The sequence below is a fragment of the Salmo salar genome, chromosome ssa06 (genome assembly GCF_905237065.1).
Source record: "Salmo salar chromosome ssa06, Ssal_v3.1, whole genome shotgun sequence".
Classification (NCBI taxonomy): Eukaryota; Metazoa; Chordata; class Actinopteri; order Salmoniformes; family Salmonidae; genus Salmo; species Salmo salar.
In genome coordinates, this window is record NC_059447.1 from 38,918,411 (window position 1) to 38,941,139 (window position 22,729).

At 40.2% G+C, this 22,729-nt stretch overlaps 1 protein-coding gene across 4 annotated transcripts; it reads left to right on the plus strand.

Moving 5' to 3' along the window:
* The first annotated feature begins 1,944 nt into the window (after positions 1–1,944).
* mslna (mesothelin a) lies at positions 1,945–22,465 on the plus strand. Of its 4 annotated transcripts, none has more exons than XM_045720534.1 (55): positions 1,945–2,051; positions 2,845–2,933; positions 3,116–3,141; positions 3,422–3,450; positions 3,565–3,622; positions 3,733–3,861; positions 3,994–4,193; positions 4,291–4,394; positions 4,516–4,628; positions 4,765–4,980; positions 5,389–5,463; positions 5,565–5,827; positions 7,167–7,263; positions 8,105–8,239; positions 8,341–8,543; positions 8,692–8,795; positions 8,907–9,022; positions 9,170–9,337; positions 9,432–9,463; positions 9,562–9,659; positions 9,760–9,788; positions 9,935–9,959; positions 10,056–10,083; positions 10,171–10,258; positions 10,405–10,551; positions 10,862–11,073; positions 11,164–11,288; positions 11,433–11,551; positions 11,644–11,799; positions 11,892–12,100; positions 12,255–12,340; positions 12,874–13,001; positions 13,099–13,224; positions 13,358–13,548; positions 13,669–13,763; positions 14,017–14,150; positions 14,245–14,369; positions 14,576–14,693; positions 14,868–15,080; positions 15,225–15,395; positions 15,577–15,732; positions 15,864–15,913; positions 16,093–16,225; positions 16,506–16,588; positions 16,751–16,880; positions 16,967–17,157; positions 17,289–17,379; positions 19,891–20,014; positions 20,114–20,307; positions 20,420–20,575; positions 20,703–20,836; positions 21,060–21,211; positions 21,366–21,460; positions 21,569–21,782; positions 22,035–22,465. In XM_045720534.1, exons 2-55 carry the CDS (start codon positions 2,864–2,866, stop codon positions 22,106–22,108), a joined length of 6,738 nt encoding a protein of 2,245 aa, XP_045576490.1. In that variant the 5' UTR covers positions 1,945–2,051; positions 2,845–2,863; the 3' UTR covers positions 22,109–22,465. The 4 variants fall into 4 exon arrangements, with proteins under 4 accessions (XP_045576490.1, XP_045576491.1, XP_014059706.2 ...); XM_045720535.1 differs by having other exon boundaries at positions 1,962–2,046; XM_014204231.2 differs by having other exon boundaries at positions 1,963–2,051; positions 2,849–2,933.
* Positions 22,466–22,729: the final 264 nt, after the last annotated feature.

Sequence of the window (22,729 nt, forward strand, 5' to 3'; positions counted from 1 at the left end):
GGTCCTAAATCATGTTCTCTGGTACTGTAACTTGAGTTTTAGTGTCACATTCTTGTGTGACGTTCACAACCTGCATGGTATTGTTCATAGTTTTATAAAGTACAAGAACTTGATAATCTGTAATCACTTACTTAACAACCCTCTTACAAATAGGGTCTTGCAATGCATTGTTTTCTCTCACCAAGGATAAAGCATTGTTTGATTGTGTTTCTTGATCCAGTTTGTTCAAGTTTATTCCTATAATTGTCATTCACAATCACATTGTTTTCATTTCAAGTACCTACTGGAACTTAGTGTACTGTACACATTACCTACACATTACCTTGGATTGACATAGTTTTCTATTTACTTATAAGTTCCCAGTATATTTGTCACGCTCTGACCTAGGAGAGCTGTGTTTTCTCTGTTTAGCTAGGCCAGGGTGTGATAGGTGGGTGGGCATTCTATGTTTTGTTTTCTATGTTTTGGCCGGGTATGGTTTCCAATCAGAGGCAGGTGTCTATCGTTGTCTCTGATTGGAAGCCATACTTAGGCAGCCTGTTTTTCCTTTGTGTTTTGTGGGTAGTTATTTTCCGTTTAGTTGTAAAGTACCTGACGGAACTGTCTGCTGTCATTTTTTGGTTTAATTTGTAAGTGTTCATTCTTCTTTAAAACTACAAGATGAACATATTCCACGCTGCACCTTGGTCTACTCATTATGACGCCTGTGACAATATTTGTTACAGAATGCCCCTTGAAACCGCCCAAGTTAACCCACTAAACCACCTTCGGCAAAAGAAGGCAAAGAAGATTAGCGGGAAAATGACATGTCAATAATGAGCAGTAAAGCAGTGTCAATTCAAAGTGATGTTGGCTCTGTATTTATTATGTAGAAGCTGAAGACGAACACTCAACAAATGTTAATGAGGTACACAATAACAGATCATCAACTTAGAAAAATGTTAAGAAAGTAACACAATCTATAATATTCCTAGATGTTCTGTCTATTACATAACTGAACCACTGTTTTGGCACAGAGTGCCTTCGGCAGTGTCATAAAGGGCCAGTCATACAATTAAATAAAAACTAGGCTTTATAGAGTGTACACATGTCTTTATTTTTGGCCTTGTATTTGTTTCGTATAAATATACCCTAGCCTAGAGAGAAAAGAGATGCTGTGTTGTTGGATCAATATTTACATTTTATTTACATATTACAAATTCATTATCATTTTATTGTATTATACTGTATTCACTGAGTGTACAAAATATTAGGAACATCTTCTTAATATTAAGTTGCACCCCCTTTTGCACTCAAAACAGCCTCAATTTGTCGGGGCATGGACTCTACAAAGTGTTGAAAGCATTCCACAGGGATGCTGGCCCATTTTGACAATGCTTCCTACAGTTGTGTCAAGTTAGCTTGATGTCCTTTCGGTGGTGGACAATTCTTGATACACACCGGAAACTGTTGATTATGAAAAACCCAGCAGTGTTGCAGTTCTTGACACACTCAAACCGGTGCCTGGCACCTACTACCATACCCCATTCAAAGACACTTAAATATTTTGTCTTGCCCATTCACCCTCTGAATGGCACACATACACAATCCATGTCTCAATTGTCTCAAGACTTAAAACTACTTCCTTAACATGTCTCTTCCCCTTCATCTACACTGATTGAAGTGGATTTAACAAGTGACATCAATAAGGGATCATAGCTTTCACCTGGATTCACCTGGTCAGTCTATGTCATGAAAAAAGCAGGTGTTCCTAATGTTTTGTACACTCAGTGTACATGTATGCAAAAACATGTACTGGAAGAATTACTTTTTGAATCCTTTTGTCAGTTTATTTATCCAGATTTATATAACTTTATATTGGTATAGCTTGTTTGTCAACTTTGGTTGTCCTTAAATCCAAGTGAAATCTCATCTTAATCTGTGTTTTATGTTGCTTGTTGTTCACACCCTTCCCCACCCTTTTTGAGAAATGTTCCCTGTGGGTGTCTCATATGTCACCACTTATCCATTCTCGCTCAGTGGTACCTCACATCGTCAGCCAGTTAGGTCAGGTGAGCCCTTCATTGTCCTTTTACTATTGTGAATAAGATAAAATGTTTATTAAAAACTTAAAGGATTCAGTTTTCACTTTGCAAATGATGAATAGATGGATGAACATAAGGATTTATTCTTGAAAGAGATTAGTATTGCCAAATGATTGTATGTAATTTATTTTGACATATTTTCCATACCTATAATAATGTTTCATATTAGCTGTAACTGATAGTCAAAGGCTTTTCCCCTGGATATGATTAATGAGAATACATGCCTGGAGATGGAGATGGAGTTACCCTGTCGTTACAGTGAACTCTTATTACTGTCATCTTTATATAGGAATACTTCAAATCATTTTCGGTCTCAGGAAATTGTCTTTGAATTATTAAATAACTTTTAGACAAAGCTTTGGTTACTTATTTGTTTTTGAACACACACAAGATGCCCTTGAAAACAGATTACTGTTTTAGAGGCTGCATGGGTGGCATTGTACTGTTATCACAACAGGTGACCATACTATCGCTAAGTGGGTGAAAAAGGACAAAAAGACAATGAGAATAGAAATAGCTAGCAAAGCTTCTTTTCAATGACTTGCACAAATCAAGAGATTCTCATGTAAGATCTATGTCAATATTCAGCAACAGTACAACAATTTAACATGTATTTAATCTCTGTAAGGTGTCCGTTTTATTACGGCTTTTTGAATCTCTCTGCGCCTCTATCATTGGTTGTGGTATAGTATGGGAAGAAACACGGTGAATTAGGTGTGAATCTGTTGTGACATTATCATGACTGTCTTTTTACATAAAGGTAGTTCTTGGATGAACCAATGACTTGTGGTGCCAAAATGAGGCATCATGGGTATTGTCTTGCCCTCACCTTAGCTGTCCTGGGATCAGGTGGGTAAACGTCCTTCTCTCCCATTGTTAACTTTGTTCTTAATTGATCTAAAACATGCATACAAGACTTTTTCTGACACGCTTAACATCAGAATCAAAGGCTAGCACTCAATGTTACACTTAAAACAGAGCCATGTTGCCTACTGTTTCATGCTTTCATTTGAATGTTCTGTTTATTTTAGGTTTCTTCACCGTTGGGTCAGCCCAGGTAACATACATTATTTTCTAGACACAATAACAGGATTTTCAAGATCTTAAACAGTTGGTAATGGAAAAATACACTAGCTCTTGTTCCTAAAAATAAAACAGGTTTTGCTAAGAGCCTCTCAATTGATGAATGATGGGGTCAGTTGTCAAGAATGTGCTTATTGTGGTGTACTTAGTCATCGAAAACCAGTTTGATTGTGACATTTTGATTCAATCCATGTGATAAGGTCAATATGTTTCAAGCTATGCTAATATCACAATGTCTTTTTTTTTTACTCAAGTGTATTACATTGTGCGATGGGGGAAATAGGTAAGTTAAATAAAATTGGGAATGATTCTTGTTTCATTGCCACTGTGGTCATGTAACACTGATTAGACAGGGGGCTAAGAGATTGATTTAACTTGCTATCTATGTAATCAATAGCACCCATGGAAACTCCACCGGTGGAATGTGTAACAGGACTGAGGGTTCGTGTGCTCCCGTGAGTTTCCCCCCTAAATGTTACACTTCAATATAAATCCCCAAATACCTCACTGAAAATTGCTAAACAAGAGATTAATATTTGCATCTCTGTATCTATATATTTTTTAGTTTTCAAATGCTACATTTGACAGCTTCCTAAGCTGTGCTGGGCTGAGGAGGATTAACAACACCCAGGAGCACATTGACAGGCTCAAAGAAGTTATGGACGTGGCCTTTCAATTCTACTCAGACTCCACGGTATAGTACAACAAGAGAGACACATTTGATCAACAGTTTCATGGGGAAATTGACAAAATACCTTGAATGTGTAATGAAAGCATGAAGTGGACTTTGTGCTTTATGCTGACATCACTGTTATTTCCCATACAGAGTTTGAGCAGGGATCTGCAGCCCATCCTGGAGCTGATCAACGGGCTCAGCTTCAATGCTTCAAAGCCCAGGTTCCACGACGTCAACTTCACCAGAGTGTGGTTCCAGCTCAAGCTCAGGCCACGCCTGGCCTCTGTCACCGAAAGCCTCCTCGCCTGTCTCAGCACCAGCGACCTCACCTGCCAGACCTACCAGGCTCTGTGAGTTTCCCATTTTCCCAGTGATCCTTTGGTGTGTTTCCGATACTAACCACCGTTATGGAGGATGTTGATTTGTTGTTGTTTTGATCATTTTTAGTGTGAATGAATTGGATATGAATATCCTGAGTATGGACCCTCAACGCCAACGGATAGTCTACACGTCCTTCATGCGCAGGTTTCTAGAGAGAAATGATACAGCAGGTAAGCTATTTATTTAATTATGAATAGATATTGTCACTGAATATATTGGAATTGCTGACATTTTGATGAATGTGGTAATCTGTAGGATGTGATTGAGAGTTCTGTTTGTGTTCTGAAAAAGGATGCCTCGTCCATGGGAACAGCAGTGAGCAGTGGCTGATGCGGAACTTCGGATCCTTCTCTACGTTGGTTGACTATGAAGACTTCTTTGCACTGAATATTCATTTCAGTGGTGTAAGTGTTTAACGTTATGGGGGCTCTTAATAAAGCAGGGACTGTAATGTCGGGAAGATACAAGATGTCATTAAGATGTTATAGGATGGTACAGGAAGTTCATGACCAATCAAGACCAATGTTCTCTCTCCCACAGCTATCAGTCCTGGCACTGCTGAGCCCGGAACAGAAGGCTGAGTTGGTTCTTCACCCCAGAAATGGAGACCTGGACATTGGCACCATCAGCCTGGTCTTCCAGAGTCTGCTTGGGCCTCTAATAAACAATGCTTACCTGAATCAGTCAATGTACAATGCAACAATGATGTCCAACATGACTGCTGGCAATGCCACAGGACCACATGAACTTGATAGAGTGGGTTATGTGTTTTTTTAAAGTTATTTTTTTTTAAACTTGGATCCCCATTAGCTTTTGCAGAAGCATCAGCTACCCTCCCTGGGGTCCACAAAAAAAAAACACAAAACATGACAAGTAACAAAACACTGATAGACAAGGACAGTCACACATATTTCAAATACGAGGATATAGAAACAATACAACAAAAAAATAATGTGTGTGTTAGTGAGTCTCTGTGCGTGTGTTTATCGGTCTCTTTTCTGGGGTGGCAGGTAGCCTAGCGGCCTTTGAGCAAGGCACTTAACCCTAATTGTTCTGAATAAGAGCGTCTGCTAAATGTTAATGTCAAACATGGCTATTTATTTTGCTGTCATCAACTCCATGTACAGTATGAGCCAACTAATGATTACAAATCTGTGGTTGCAGACTCTAAACGACTTCCTGTCATTCCTGAGGCCCTTGGGTAGTTTCATCACGACTTTGGTGGGCAGCATTCAAGCGGTATGTGTTGTCTTTTACAATCTCACAAGTATGAACAAATGATTTCCTTTCCTTTTCCTTTTCCAATCTGAAACTATGTACTATGTACTGTCTCCCCACAGAGGAATGTGAGCTCTGAGAGACAGCATGTTCTGGCCCAGGCAGTAGTGAACTGGATCCTGGGAGAGCTGGCTGGACACATCTCACCCAACTTCACACTGACAAATGAGACCATCCCTAGCCAGACTCCCTCTCTCAGCAACTTCAACATCACCAGCCTTAAGGACTGGTTTCAGCATGTGGTCCTCCCTGCCCTGAACCGCTTCCAGCTCAACAACCAGACTCAGATCCCACACAACCTTACTGCTGTCTTCAACCAAGTCTTGTGAGTTGAATAAATATTTTACGTTATTAGCCTTGTGGACTTTGTAGACTTTGTCTAGTTCAGGTATTCCCAAACTGGGGTACACATACCCCCAGGGGTACGCACAATGCCGTCAGGGGTACGCCAAATAAAAATGTGATTCACCTTTAAAAAAAAAATGTTTTTTTTTCCAACGGGGCTATACATTTGGGTGAATTTTTTTCTCTCGTCTGAGTTTCCTCGTTTCACTGCCGAAAATAAAATGAAGCCATCTAGTGTTCAGCAAAATAACAACACAATGTTAAATACAGGTAGCCTAGTCAAATAATTAACATCCAATCACATTAACTGTTACACTCTCATTCCATTAACGGTCCGTATGTAGCCAAACTTAGCTGATGTTCATGCTGGTATCTGTACTGATGGCGCAAAAGCCATGACAGGGAGACATAGGGGAGTGGTAACGCACGTGCAAGCAGTTGCTCCCTACGCTACTTGGGTACACTGCAGCATCCACCGAGAGGCTCTTGCTGCCAAGGGAACGCCTGACAGCTTGAAAGACGTTTTGGACACTACAGTGAAAATGGTTAACTTTGTTAAAGCAAGGCCCGTGAACGCTCGTGTATTTTCTGCACTATGCAATGATATGGGCAGCGACCATGTAACACTTTTACAACATATAGAAGTGCGCTGGTTATCAAGGGGCAAAGTATTGACACGTTTTTTTGAATTGAGAGACGAGCTTAAAGTTTTCTTTACTGACCATAATTTTCACTTGTCTGACCGCTTGCATGATGACAAGTTTTTCACACGACTGGCCTATCTGGGTGATGTTTTTTCTCGGCTGAATGATCTGAATCTGGGATTACAGGGACTCTCCGCAACTATATTCAATGTGTGGGACAGAATTGAAGCTATGATTAAGAAGTTGGAGCTCTTTTCTGTCTGCATTAACAAGGACAACACACATGTCTTTCCATCATTGTATGATTTTTATTGTGCAAATGAACTCAAGCTTACGGACAATGTCAAATGTGAAATAGCGAAGCACCTGAGTGAGTTAAGAGCTCTTTGTCACTTCCCATGAGCCGGGTTGTGACAAAAACTCACACTCATTCTTATGTTTAATAAATGTATCGTATAGTTTGTGTGTGGCAGGCTTACAATGATGGCAAAAAACAACATTTGAGAGTGCACTGACCCTGGTGCTAGAGGGGGTACGCAGCTGGAGGTTGAATGTTTGAAGGGGTACGGGACTATAAAACATTTGGGAACCACTGGTCTAGTTGATTGCGATCATTTGAATATGATCATTTGTAATATTTTGCACTAAATGTTATGCCTCTATATTATTTTTCAGCTCATTAAATCCTCCAATGGGTTCTAACTCTTCCATGTATTCAATGGTTGGTCCCATGGATGTCTGTCACATTGGCAACAATGATGATATGTGCTCGGTGAGTTTTATTTGCCACTATGTTCACCTTGGTTAAGTCCTCATGATCTCTTATTCAATATGGGATCACTATCTAGAGAAGGCTTTGTGGTGCATAGCCAAAGTATTTCAACAATCTAGACTGTTCCGACAAAAACATTTCAACCGAATACACTGACGTCAAGTAGGCCACTCCTAGATGATAAGCATCATTTTTCCTAATGCTATGATTATGGGTTTTTGTTCTTTCATTGTTGCTTATTATCTTAAAGGTAGTCTCAGCGATATGACGTAGGTGCACAAATTAAACAGCATAGACTCTTCAAAAAAAGGTGCTATCTAGAACCTAATAGGGTTATTCTGCTGTCCCCATAGGAGAACCCTTTGAAGAACTTTTTTTGATTCCAGGTAGAAAGCTTTTGGTTCCAGGTAGAAGCCTTTTGGGTTCATTGTGGAACCCTTTCCACAGAACACAAAATACTTCTACCTGGAACCAAAAAGAGCTATCATATGGGGAGAGCCAAATAACCCTTTTGGAACCCTTTTTTCTAAGAGTGTAGTAGGTCAATTTGCACAACAACTAAGGGTGTTGAAGCGCAAAGCTCAACTCCCCACATGTTTTGGTCCCGTACCTACGGGGCTCTAACAGCGTGAAGCAAATCCATGTACATGCAAAGACACTGTGTGAGACTGTGTGGGAGCGAAGTCTTGCATCTCACTCATCATCTGCAGTACTGCTCGTAGCAACATCATTTTGCTGAGTCTAACTTTAACTTTAAAATGTTCTTGCACTGGGGACTTCCAATTCCAAAATCCTTTTAAATTGTATTGACTTCATGATGACATGTCTTCTTCTGTCACAGGTATCCCATGCAGCAGAAAACCTGGCTGTGGTCCTGAGATGTGTGCCCCATTCTAACCTGAGCCTCACTGGAGAAAATCTGAAACTATTGGTCACAGAGCTATCCAAGACACTGACAGGACCACAAACAATGATGGTAAGAATACTTTATTTTCAATCATCAGAGATTCAATTAAAGTCAAGACAAATGTCATGTTACTGTGACATTTGACTCATTGTGAAATCCTTCCCTTTTAGAATGGCAGTTTGAGTTGGCCCAACCGCACAGACTTGTTTGGCCAGCTATCGACAGATGGCTTCAGTGCTGAGAACCTTGGTGATGAGAACTTCATCCGCTTCTGGTTCCTGATCAGACTGCGGCCCCTCCTACCTTCAGTGTCAGAGGAGTACCTATCCTGCCTCAGCACTAGAGACTTCAGCTGTCAAGCCTACCAAGCCCTGTATGTACAACACAAAGACAACTACAAATACATTTTTCAGTTCATAGACATACATGTTTCATAATTTTCTTCAATAGGAATGTTACATATCCTATTGATAATACCAAAAGTGTGTATTCTGAAATCCTGATTTTCTCATTACTTACAGTGTCATGGGGCTGAGTGATCACATCTCATCAATGGATGAGATGAGACAGAAACTGGTCTACACACGCTTCATTCACCCATTCCTCTCACAACACAGATATTCAGGTTTTTATTTTGATATGGCAATTTGTTTAATTTAGGACTGATTTTGTATGTCTTTTTTCAAATAATGCATTGGACTCAGCTAATACGATACATTGCATACTTTTCTTTCAGATATGATGGGATGTCCTTCAAATGGGAGTTTGGATTCAATTAAGAGATATTTTGGGAGTTTTTCAATTTTCGCACCGCTACAGCACTTCTTTGATTTGCACAGAAACTTTTCTGCAGTAAGCATTTACATGACATTCTGCCAAATCAGAATATTTCTAGAACTGGACGTCTTTAAGGGATCAGGAACATGCTACGTGATTAGGTCTTTGTAGCACAATATTCATCAGTATTACAATGACATGTGTGTCTCCTCTCTCTATCAGCTGGAGGCCCTGCCAGCTCTCTCTCCAAAGCAGATAGCAGAACTGGTGCTGATGCCCCACACTCCACCTCCACAGAGAGATGACATCATCAACAGAGTCTTTGACCACCTCCACAACGACACCAGACTCAGAGACTTCCTCCATGACCTGCAGATGCTAATAAGAGGGGTACTGTCGCTACTTTAAGCACACTTTAAATGATATATTTGTTTGGGCATATTTAAGTTTTACTAAACTCCTTCTGATTTTTGTTTTCTCACAGGCTAACCTTGAGTGTGAGTCTTTCACAAGCATGTAAGTATCAGGAATGTTTGTGACAAAAATAACACCCACAATGTCCACGTTTGCATGTTAGCAGAGTTAATATCATCTGTTTTTATTGCTCATCAAAGATTCAACAGGCTGGACAGGGCTGCTACATCTGCCCCATCTGATTTGGGACCAGTCATCCGAGACACACAGGACTCCGTAATGGATGCTGCTCCTCCGGGTGAGTCAGAATTTAGATATGATTATGTGATTGTGAGCTGTGACTCAATGTAGTATTTTTCCATGTCCTGACATCTATTGTTGGTTTTGTCTTACATCAGGTTGCAACGTCGTTCCCTTTAAGTCTGGGGTGAGAAATGTCAACGATCTCATTATATTATCATTATGTTTCAATGAAATAATTTGTATTCTTCAACAATAAATGTACTATGGTCCAAATGAAATATACATAATTGAATTCTATGAGATTGACATTATTCCTGTTCTTTCCACCAGTGCTCTATGACCCCCCCGGTCAATGGTGAGGCAGTGTTTTGAACACCATATCAGATTTTGTTTGATTATTAACTTACAACTCAGAACGTTGATAGTAATTCATATTAATCTCCTATTGCAGAGAGCCACATCTGTGCTGGAGTGAATACGTGAGTGCTACCGCTTACCCTATAGAATAGCCGTAACAAATTTAAAGACACAGTTTATTCATGCATGTCTTGTTTCCCTTCTCACAGAACTAATCTGGAAAACTGCATTGCTGGCACGAATATGACCCATATGCTCTGCAACTTTACCATCCAACATTATGCTTGCCTACCTCAGGTTTGACACTAGTCTACGTTGTGTGTCAACATTCTACATGCAACATGCAACATGCTTGATTTGATTGATTACATTTTTGAGGTGGTGATTGAATTGATTTCCAAAAATGAATGTCCTAATGTATGTGTTTCTTTGTGGCCTCTCAGCGTACCCAGCTAAAACCAGAGCAACTCTCTGAGATCCTGCAATGCAAACTGTCAGGCAACATGACCTATCCCAAAAAAATGTGGAAGTTGTTCTTCACCAAATATTCTGCAATTCTTGATGAGGCTCTTCACAGGTTTTCAAACATGGTAAAAAAAAACTCAAAAAGAAAGGAGGACCATGGCACTCTTCATATACTTAATTAAAATGCCTTTATTTGTATCCATGTTCAATGGAAACAAAGTTTAAAAACTCTGATGTGTTTCGGCTGCATGGCCTTTGTCAGGGAGTACAAAGATATGATAACACTTTTGAACAGCTTCTTTTGAAACATATTCTTTAAGAGTTTCTTGAATTTGTACTCTTTAAAAAAAATATATAATGTCAGAAGATTGTGGGTAAAAGTCTTTATCCAAGAGAACATCTTGTGAGTTGTCTTTGTGTTGTCTTTATGTTCAGTCTTACCAGCCAAGCAGCCCATCCATCTCTCTGGTGCTAGATGTATTTGGGGAGGTAGTAGTTGACCAGTTTAGTCAGCACGACCTGAGAAGCCCAAACCACACCCGCAAGTGGTTCCTGACGAATCTCCGACCCTTCCTCCTGCAAGCCTCCAGAGAGTTCCTGTCCTGTCTTAGCACCAAGAACTTCACTTGTGGGACCTACCAGATTTTGTATGTGAAAACATACATTTTATTTCAGTGTGGTTGACTATTTGCCCTCTCTTGATCTAGTACTTCAATGTGGTGTCTTTGCCTTCGCAGAGTGGAAGCTCTAGGTCGTCAACCAGCTAACCCTAACCCAGCTAACTCAGCTATGGACAGACAAAGACAGCTTCTGATCTACACTGATTTTATTGAGCCCTTCTTGAAGCGCAATGACACTGAAGGTACATTTAAATAATTCGGTAACGTCAATGATACCTGAAAATGTAATTTTACTAAGCATGGCGAAGACAAAGGAATTGTAATCAGTTAGGATAGAAAGACTGCTATTTTTCTCCAACCTTTGAAAATATTTTTTATTGTTTCAGACCCCAACTGTGTCAACAACTCAAACAACAGCACTGACTGGCTTAAAAAGTACTTTGGGCTGTTTGTTGGTTTTGCACCCCTAGAAGAACTCAAACGACTGCATGGAAACTTCTCAGTGGTTGGTTCATGATCTTGACCTTTTGAACTTACTGATTCATCTAAGAGTCATTTGTAACCAGTTTGAATCCATGTTCTTATTTCACTGTGTAGGTGGATGTCCTGCCTATGCTGAGCCCCAGGCAGCTGGGGGAGGTGGCCTCCACCCCTGGTCAGCTCAGAAACCCTGGAGATGTCCACATGATACTGATTCATGTGCTTCCCAGAGATCTGGGCGAGTTCTTTGACATCGTTTCTCCAGCTGTTGAGGTATGGATGAGTGATGGTCAATTCTTATACCACTGTCTTATTCCCTATATACCTTTGCTTAGTGCAATCCCTTCATTTGCTTCTGTCTTCAGGGTCTTCACCTTCCGGTGGATGTGCGTCAGGTGCTCCTCCAGCAGGTGTTTGACAATGCCAACCTATCAGATCCCTCCATCAAAGACCCTGAGGTGCTGGTATGGCTGGGCCAGAGACTCCGCCCACTTTTACCCAACCTGACAGAGGAGCATGTGGCCCCCCTCTTCAACATCGTCAGACACAGAGACTGCAACATCAGCCAAAAAACGTAAGATCAACACAGTGTATTATAGAAACACTAATAATTCCCAATAATGTGATGCATGTTTGCAACTGACCGTCGTGTACAGTACATTACTGCTCTTAGTTGTGCTTGACAATGCATATCAATGGGTGCTCTTTCTGGTTTCTGTCACCTACAGAGTGGCGTTGCTGAACTCTATCCTACCATCGCTGTCCAATGGCACACAGGCTGCTGTCCAGCATCAAATAATGATGTCTCTCAGAGGTATTCACCTAGTCATCATCTCCAATGGTGTAAAGTACTTAAGTAAAAATACTTGAAAGTACTACTTATGTCGTTTTTTGGGGTAACTGTACTTGACTTCACTATTTTTCTAAAGAAAATTATGTACTTTTTTTATGTCATCATATCATGCAAAACTCATCATGTTTGCCTGCTTGAACGGCAATAGCTCAGATGCACACGAAAACATGAAATGATCCCAGGAATCAATAAACAAAGTTCAAGAGATGCACAAAAATGATATAACATTTAAAATGGGTGAATCTTTTCAGACAGCTGGGTGATACAACAACATATTACAATCGTAGCAAGTACATCTTTCCTCAACAAAGTACGGGTTACCAGTAACAGTAGTAGTATCTCACTTTACTTTTCATGATCCTTCTCTATAATTTTAAATGCATGATAATATAGAATAATGGGTTTTATATACCATGGTCTGAGGGCTGCAGTTTTGGGCTTAGTGCTGGACCAAATGAGGAATGAGTTAATTTACAGTATCTCATTGTTTGCAGAATCAACTCCACTACGTTGCTATAGGAACAACAGCTTCTTCATGTTCCTGAGACAATCCTTCCTCAACTTTACATTCCCAAAGTTGACCAACTTCCTCTCCCTTATCCCACCACACCGGGAATCTGAGGTACAGTACATTGAACTTGTTTCAGCTACACTTCAACCTTTGGAAAGTGTGTTCTGGCCTAGAGTCACTGTGTATCCTATGCTATCTGTGTTTCCAGCTGCTCAACACCATGCATCCCTCAGAGCTCGGCACCTTCCTCAGGAAGCCAGAGGTGGTGGACAACAAGACTAAGCTCTGCACAATCTTCCGAAACTACAAAAAAACTCCTGAGTTCTTGGAAACCGTAAGGATTGCTGATTGTGGTCACCATTTTCAAGCACTCACTGAGTATCCCTTTCTTAGGATTTACTGAAAGAAAAACCTCTTAAATGGTGCGTTCTCTCAGTCCTTTGACTTTGATCATTATCTGTCTATAGGAGAATCTTCCGGATGATGTGAAGCGTCCAGTCCTGCCCTGCGTCTGGCCTTTGGCTCTGGCCACTGATGACAAGGCTGAGGTTGACCGCTGGTTTGACAACAGACTGAGTAACTACTTGAAGTTCCTCAACAGAGACCTGCTCCAGTCCTCTGACACACTCAACGCCTCCTGCTTACCCTTCAGGAGACTGTAAGCTACCACACTGGAAACACCTTACATTTGCTGATGCTATTACACAGAAATATCTACATCATTTAACGTCAATAAAAGGAAGAAAAGTTTGATGACTGTCTGCTGTGGTTTTCACAGTGTGTCTCTACTGGGATTCAATCTCACTTTCAATGGCTCAGCCATAACTCAAGATGATGCGTACAACACCATAAAGACCTACCTCAACACAGGAAGTGAGTGTTTTAGTACTGACTACTGATTACTCCAGTTTACATTATACATATATTTATTATTGCACTTTACACATTGTATGAATGGATATTTTTCAACATAAGGTCTGTTACCAAAGAATATGCATAAATTATGCTTCATGACAGATATTCTCCAAGGATGTATGCCTTTTATTAAAGCGGCATACAATGGCAGCATAAATTATTTCTCACATCAAATACATTAAACACATATTTATTGATTTCTGACTTGTAGGTTCAGCAGCACCCAAGTGTTATAGTCCCACTGACCCAAATCTCAACTCCACCGCCTGGTTCCTTAACTACATTGGTGTGTTCATCACCTTTGTGACCATTGAAGACTTCAACACGTTTGGCTCAGAGTCAACGGTAAGCCCATGCACCTGCCTGTTTTGATGAAGGGGCATCATATATTACCAAAAATATATAACCAAAGGTTTATCTTATTGTTTGTTTTTTACAGCTACAACTATTTGCCGTGAACCCTGTCAACATTGAGTTGTTCAATTTCGCTGGAGCTCCTCAAAATCTGACTAAACGCTTTACTGAGCTTATCTTCCTGCAGAACTCCAACTTCCTCGCACAAACGTGAGTTTTGAACAGTAGCCACTAAAATCATTGGTTTTATGTTACTAACTTACTTTATTTCTTGCATTTATGTCAAGGGAATGATAACAGACAACATTCTACATTGACTGAATGACACTATGGGGAAATTGGGCATGGCATTCTAATCCAAGATAGTGTTACTAAGTGTTTTATTTCATATTTTTGTTTTATTCCCCTATCTTTAGGCTTCCACCACACTTACAATGTTTTGTCCCAGCCTCAGCTTACTCTAAACTCAATGAATCAGAGAGTGTGGTTGTCCTGGGCAACCTGAAGCAATCCTGTACTAACGTGGACTCTGAGGTGAGCACCATCAGGATTTATCTCCATTTTTTTTACATCTTAACCTTAGACCTGTGTTTTGAACACATGGAAATGAAATGTTACAGTATGAGCCATTATTTCCATGTGATCACAATCCATTGATTGGTTAAATGATACTGTTACCTAATCTTCGCTGATGTCATTTCCTTCCAGATTTCTTCCGCACTGGCATCGAATATCCAAATTGTCAGTCTGGGATCAATCACGGCCTTGGGCCCGCAGGTCACAAGTCTGACCACTGGACAGATCACTAAAGCCCCACCCAGTGTGATTTTACAATCCCTGAGTACTCTGAGCAGTGTTTCTGGATGGAACTTTGGACAGTCCTTGTCCATCATACAAATTCTCATCACCCAAAACTTCCAGGTTATTCACTTCTTAATAGGTTTATTGCTGGTGGCCTATTGGTTGTGAGCATCATTCACAACCATGATTCATGCTTTTAACCATTCCATCCTCTCTACTTCCAATGTAGAGGATATTTCATCATTTAATGTTCTCTTTCTTCAGATAAGCAATAGCAACAGTCTAATAAACCTGGGCTCTTTAGTGGGAGGTCTTCCTACCCAAACACTCACCGCAATACCCGCGCAGCAGGTTCTAACAACATCCGCCAACCCAACATTTGTTACCAACATGCTGACTGCTCCAACAATTGTGCAACAGATCTATGTTAATAAGGTTTGTACTTGGCTAGCTAACAGTAGCTAGACTAACTGATGTGAAAGTAGGCGTTATGAATTTCCCTCCCAATATTTCTACACGCCTCATTTAAATGTGTCATGAAAAAAATCAAGGGTAATCGATCATAATAACAGTATTCATTTTGAAATGTTGACACGTTTTTGTATTACTTATTCAGATCATCGCAATCAACATGAAACCAACAGAGCTGATAGTCAATGTCCCAGATGAAATGGCAACCGAAATTCCCAGGAATCTACTGAATTTCCCAACTACTGGAAATCAAACACTCACTGCTCTGAACATCAACAAGAAAAAATGGAAACCTCAGCAGGTATTGAGGGGTTTGTAGTATTCTAAAGCTGTGTAGACCTTCAACATTTATACGATTATACAGTGGTGAACATGTGTATTATACGTCTATAAATGTTTCTGCACCTCTGTTTCTCTCTGTTTCATTTATAGGCTGTGCTGTTCTTTGATACAGTAGTAAATGGATTGAATAACCCTGATGAGTAAGTGTAACAGTGTTTAGAGAATGTTGGTCCTGACCAATAGTTGAGCAGAAATCATACATGTATCATTTTCACATGGGGATACATTTTTATTATGTACTTGAACAAAAAGTGGTTATGATGACATTTATAGTTCATGTATTAACTCTAATGAATGTACTGCATTGATTTCTTTGTAGCCTTTCTGAGTATGTGCTTCAAGGATTCACTTGCTCTCGTGTCCAGACTTTCACCAAAACAAAAATTCAACGTCTCATCGGAGCTTGCAGACGTAGGGCCGGTCGAAGAAAGGTGGTTCTCAAGGAGACACAGGTGAATATTAAAAATACAACTTTTTCTACATAAACTAAAGGGCCCTACTCAATCAAAACCGGTAGCCAGACCTCCAGATTACATTGTTAATGTGCCTGTATGAATTATAACTGTTTCTATTTATTTTTCATGGCTACATGAATCCAAGCATGTATTCTCTCAGCACAAGAATGACTATATTTTCTGGAAACCTAGTAACAAGTTGTGATTGAATATGTTTCTCTGTTTTCAAGGAGCTTATTTTACAGACATATGAGAAAGTAACATTTTTTTTTTACAGCTAACTTGCATGTGGAACAACATCAAAGGTGAAAGTCCTCAAGATTTTGACAACTATCCATCAGATATGTTGCTGTATTACAGGTAAGTTGGTCCTGTCACTGACATTGTAAAATACATTGTAAATGACGGTAACTAATGTTAGATTAACTATTTACTGTTAGTTTATTACGCTGACATAACCAAATGAAAATGCCATATAAATGAACCATAAAGACAATCTAAACTGTTTGTATCTTTCTCCAGCTACACCAACATACAACAGACCAACTGCAGATCCTACTTCATTGAAACAGGAAGAGCAGACTTCTCTGTCCTGTCCAGCACATTGGATGGAAGAAAGGTTGATCTACTGAACAATGCCAAAAAGTGCCTGGTGAGTTATGTATTCAAGACGAAAGACACAAGTTTCTGACTGAATGTTTAAAAGCAGTGATTATGACGACATTTGATTTATTCCAGAACATCAAAGGGACACAGCTCAGTCGAGATAATGTTGAGGTCCTGGGCAACATGGCATGTACTCTGGATGAGAACTACATTCAGAGCTCTGACTCTTACATCCTGGAGAAACTAAAGAACTGCAATGACTTCTCAGATCAGCAGATTACAGCTATGGAGACTGTTATCTGCAGTGGCAACACCACATATGGGTATGTCACATTGCTGATATCGGCGCTGTGCTGATTTGTATTCGTGTAGATACACAAAAAAAGGAAAAATCAATGCATTTTTGTCTATTGATTTTTTCTTAATCAGTCTGTCTTTATTCTTATCTTTTCAGAAACCCAAGCACATGGACTGAAAAAACTCTAGAGCAGCTTGACATTCTTCCACTGTACTTAACAGAGAACTTCTGGAAACACATCAGCACGGTATACTATACATGACAATTGCGTAGCACTTTGACAATGTGTTGTATTCAAATCAAATCAAATTGTATGTGTCACAAGCGCAGAATATAAAATCAATCACATTTATTTATAAAGCCCTTCTTACATCAGCTGATGTCACAAAGTGCTGTACCTGAAACCCAGCCTAAAACCCCAAACAGCAAGCAATGCAGGTGTAGAAGCACGGTGGCTAGGAAAAACTCCCTAGAATACAACAGGTGTAGAAGCACGGTGGCTAGGAAAAACTCCCTAGAATACAACATGTGTAGAAGCACGGTGGCTAGGAAAAACTCCCTAGAATACAATAGGTACCTTACCGTGAAATGCTTACTTACAAGCCCTTAACCAATAATGCAGTTTTAAGAAAATAGAGTTAAGAAAATGTTTACTAAATAACTAAAGAAATTAAAAAAATGTATGTAACACAAAATAACAATAATGAATATACATGGGGTACCAGTACCGAGTCAATGTGCGGGGGTACAGATTAGTCGAGGTAATTTTTACATGTACAGTAGGGGGGGGAAGTATTTGATCCCCTGCTGATTTTGTACGTTTGCCCACTGACAAGGAAAGGATCAGTCTATAATTTTAATGGTAGGTTTATTTGAACAGTGAGAGACAGAATAACAACAAGAATATCCAGAAAAACGCATGTCAAAAATGTTATAAATTCATTTGCATTTTAATGAGGGAAATAAGTATTTGACCCCCTCTCAATCAAAAAGATTTCTGGCTCCCAGGTGTCTTTTATACAGGAAACGAGCTGAGATTAGGAGCACACTCTCAAAGGGAGTGCTCCTAACCGCAGCTTGTTACCTGTAAAAAAGACACCTGTCCACAGAAGCAATCAATCAGATTCCAAACTCTCGACCATGGCCAAGACCAAAGAGCTCTCCAAGGATGTCAGGGACAAGATTGTAGACCTACACAAGGCTGGAATGGGCTACAAGACCATCGCCAAGCAGCTTGGTGAGAAGGTGACAACAGTTGGTGCGATTATTCGCAAATGGAAGAAACACAAAAGAACTGTCAATCTCCCTCGGCCTGGGGCTCCATGCAAGATCTCACCTCGTGGAGTTGCAATGATCATGAGAACGGTGAGGAATCAGCCAAGAACTACACGGGAGGATCTTGTCAATGATCTCAAGGCAGCTGGGACCATAGTCACCAAGAAAACAATTGGTAACACACTACGCCGTGAAGGACTGAAATCCTGCAGCGCCCGCAAGGTCCCCCTGCTCAAGAATACATATACAGGCCTGTCTGAAGTCTGCCAATGAATATCTGAATGACTCAGAGGACAACTGGTGAAAGTGTTGTGGTCAGATGAGACCAAAATGGAGCTCTTTGACATCAACTCAACTCGCCGTGTTTGGAGGAGGAGGAATGTTGCCTATGACCCCAAGAACACCATCTCCACCGTCAAACATGGAGGTGGAAACATTATGCTTTGGGGGTGTTTTTCTGCTAAGGGGACAGGACAACTTCACCGCATCAAAGGGACGATGGACGGGGCCATGTACCGTCAAATCTTGGGTGAAAACCTCCTTCCCTCAGCCAGGGCATTGAAAATGGGTCGCATGACAATGACCCCAAACACATAGCCAAGGCAACAAAGGAGTGGCTCAAGAAGGAGCACATTAAGGTCCTGGAGTGGCCTAGCCAGTCTCTAGACCTTAATCCCATAGAAAATCTGTGGAGGGAGCTGAAGGTTTGAGTTGCCAAATGTCAGCCTCGAAACCTTAATGACTTGGAGAAGATCTGCAAAGAGGAGTGGGACAAAATCCCTCCTGAGATGTGTGCAAACCAGGTGGCCAACTACAAGAAACGTCTGACCTCTGTGACTGCCAACAAGGGTTTTGCCACCAAGTACTAAGTCATGTTTTGCAGAGTGGTCAAATACTTATTTCCCTCATTAAAATGCAAATCATTTTATAACATTTTTTACATGCGTTTTTCTGGATTTTTTTGTTGTTATTCTGTCTCTCACTGTTCAAATAAACCTACTATTAAAATTATAGACTGATCATTTCTTTGTAAGTGGGCAAACGTACAAAATCAGCAGGGGATCAAATACTTTCCCCCCCACTGTAGGTAGGGGTAAAGTGACTATGCATAGATAATAAACAGAGAGTAGCAGCAGTGTAGTCCGGGTGGCCATTTGATTAATTGTTCAGCAGACTTATGGCTTGGGGGTAGAAGCTGGTAAGGAGCCTTTTGGACCTAGACTTGGCTCTCCGGTACCGCTTGCCGTGCGGTAGCAGAGAGAACAGTCTATAACTTGGGTGACTGGAGTCTTTGACAATTTTTGGGGCCTTCGTCTGACACCGCCTAGTATATAGGCCCTGGATGGCAGGAAGCTCCCCTATCTTTTAAATGACATAATTTGAGTGACATCATTTGAGATTGTTACCCATCAAAATTGGAAAAGCTCTCATTTACCTAATATGCGTTTCTTATTCTTAATGTGTTCTCTTTTGACTGAAACAGAGGAATAAAAGCACGTTCCTGAAGAAATTCATGAAAAGACTACGTGCAAACAAGACAATGAAGAGGAAACTGAAGAAGCTGTTCAAAGAATGCACCATGTCTTTGAGATCCAAACGAAGCACTGGTAGGTTTAAATAATATCTGGTCAATTCTGTGGTTTTAATAGTGGAGGCTCCTTTATGACATGAATGATCACATTTCTTTTCAATACTTGTCTATTTAGTAAATGCATGTCCAGACTCCCTTGGCAACATTACTCAAGTGACCATAAGCAATGACGCGTTCCCCTTTGGGTATGAGACCACCACGTTCAACCACTGTCTGAGCGCCCAAGTAGTAATGGACAATCTGGCCAGCCTGACTGAGAAGGTAGATGATGATGACATGCAAAAGGTCATTTTGGAGAAGCTACACCAGGTATAAAACTTTACTGACACAAAACAGGAAATCACAACGGATTTCAAACTCACAGGTTGCCAAGAGGTGGTCATTCAGTAACAGCTCTTTATGGTGTGGTCTTGTCCACTAGGCGTACCCCAAAGGTCTCTCAGACCAGCAGGTTCAGGTGCTTGGGTCGGTGTCTCGCGTGGCTTCCATGGAGCAGATTAACAAGTGGAACATCACTACAGTGGACACACTAGCAGCACTGATGGACAATGGCAATGGAGAATGGGACTCCGCCAAAGTAGGGATATTTAACTTTACATCAACAATGTCTTAAAATGGTGTTTAAAAAAAACAACATGATAAACATTTTGCTTCTAAAAGGTGTGCATGTAAATGTATCTTTCATCTTCCTTTTTCCATTTCAGGCCAAAGTTATTGTCACCAAGTTCTTAAGTGCTGGCAATTCGCTTGGTGCCTCTGAACTGAATTCAATTGGAGGGCCTAATCTGTGCGCACTGGACCTCAGTGTGTTGCAAGGCATCAGAAATGACAGTCTCCGGTAAGATCATCTACAGATCTTGCTGTGTGAGAGAGTTACCTTGTGGTCGAGTCATGCAAGTCACTCCACTTCACATGTATCTTTGTTGTGCTCTTGCAGTGGTTGACTTCAACAGAGTATCCAGGCCTAAACGCTCCTTAAATCATGTTGGAACATTTTCATCTGCTTTTTTTGTTTGCGTGTTCATAGTTAGTGTTTTTCTTGTGCCTTCTGAACACAACAGAGATGCAGATGCTCTGGAAATCACTAGCTGTTCCTCAGCGCATAAGAAGGCCTTCTTTGCAGTAGCTGAGATCGCCTTTCCTATCAACTTCGTCCAAACCCGCGCCACTGCAGATCAACTAACATCCTACCAGCTCATTCAGACATACCTGGGTAAGGGTTCCATTTTCTGCATACATACAGAAAAACTATGGACATCCTGTAATAAATGTGATTTAAAAGATTTAGTTCACTCGGGTTGTGACATTAGAGAACACTTGTGCCACCCCAGTCCTCATTCTCACCAAGTTTGTTGCCCTTTTTTTAGGAGGTGCCAATATCACCTACATACGGAGTCTGTCTAGGGTCAATATTAGCATGGACATCAACACTTTTATTGGTTTGGATTCAGCTGTCGTCCAGGTATGTGCTCATCCCGTAACCATACCATTCATCAATGACCTGTGATGGCAGTGACTCATATTCATTGTCATCTATCATTTTTTTCTGTAATTCTCTGCCTCTAAATAGGCTCTTAGTGTGAGTGAAGTGTCTGGACTCCTCGGCTCCAACCTAAATGACCTGAAAACCTTTGAGAATAACACTGTAGTGCAGAACTGGGTCTCAAAGCAGTTACAGTCTGAGCTTGACAAGCTGGGTATCGGTCTGACCGGAGGAAGGGTGGATTCAAACACCACCCCCATGATAATAAATACTGCCACCACCATCACCAATACAACTTCCGGTAAGGTGTCAAACGCTGCATTAATGGTTAGCATGCTTCGCCAGTGCTAAATCCATTTTAAAATGTGATTCCATTAGAACGTGTACAAATAATTTGGTTGCAAGGAGGGAAATTAGTTATCTGTAATGTACCGTAAACATAATTTTACTTATAATGTATAGGAATGTGTTTGGGAACAGACAGTAACAGTAATGACAGAAGACATGCAGATCTTAACCTTGTTTTTCTGTTCTCTCTCTCCTTATCTTTTAGGCCAGAGCAGAGGCACATATCCAGCTCCTCTGCTTTTCCTGTTTGGTCTCTTGTTCATTGCAGTGCAAATGTAGATTCTAACATTGCAATAGAAGCATTATAATGTAGACCAGGTTACATAACTTTCATATCAAGTTATAATATTACATCTATTTTTGTAATATATTTTTAAAGAAGACATTAAAGCTGACATTATATTTGACAGCCAAATGAGTGCAGTATGCAATAAATATGCCATATAATATAGTGTTTTATCAACTCCATTGCTCCAATTGTATTTTCTATTGGTTAATCATTAATATGAATATATCTACTGTAGGTTATTTATCAACTACTTAATTTTTTTTATTTTTACATATATATATATGATTTTTGGTTATTTCATTTTGTATGTTGGGAATGTGAAAGAAATACACATTAATATGAGGGTGTTCTGTTGTTTTTTTTATTTTATTTTTTATTTCACCTTTATTTAACCAGGTAGGCCAGTTGAGAACAAGTTCTCATTTACAACTGCGACCTGGCCAAGATAAAGCAAATCAGTGCGACACAAACAACAACACAGAGTTACACATGGAATAAACAAACATACAGTCAATAACATAATAGAAAAAGTCTATATACAGTGTGTGCAAATGGCGTAAGGAGGTAAGGCAATAAATAGGCCACAGTAGCGAAGTGTGTTTTACTAAGGG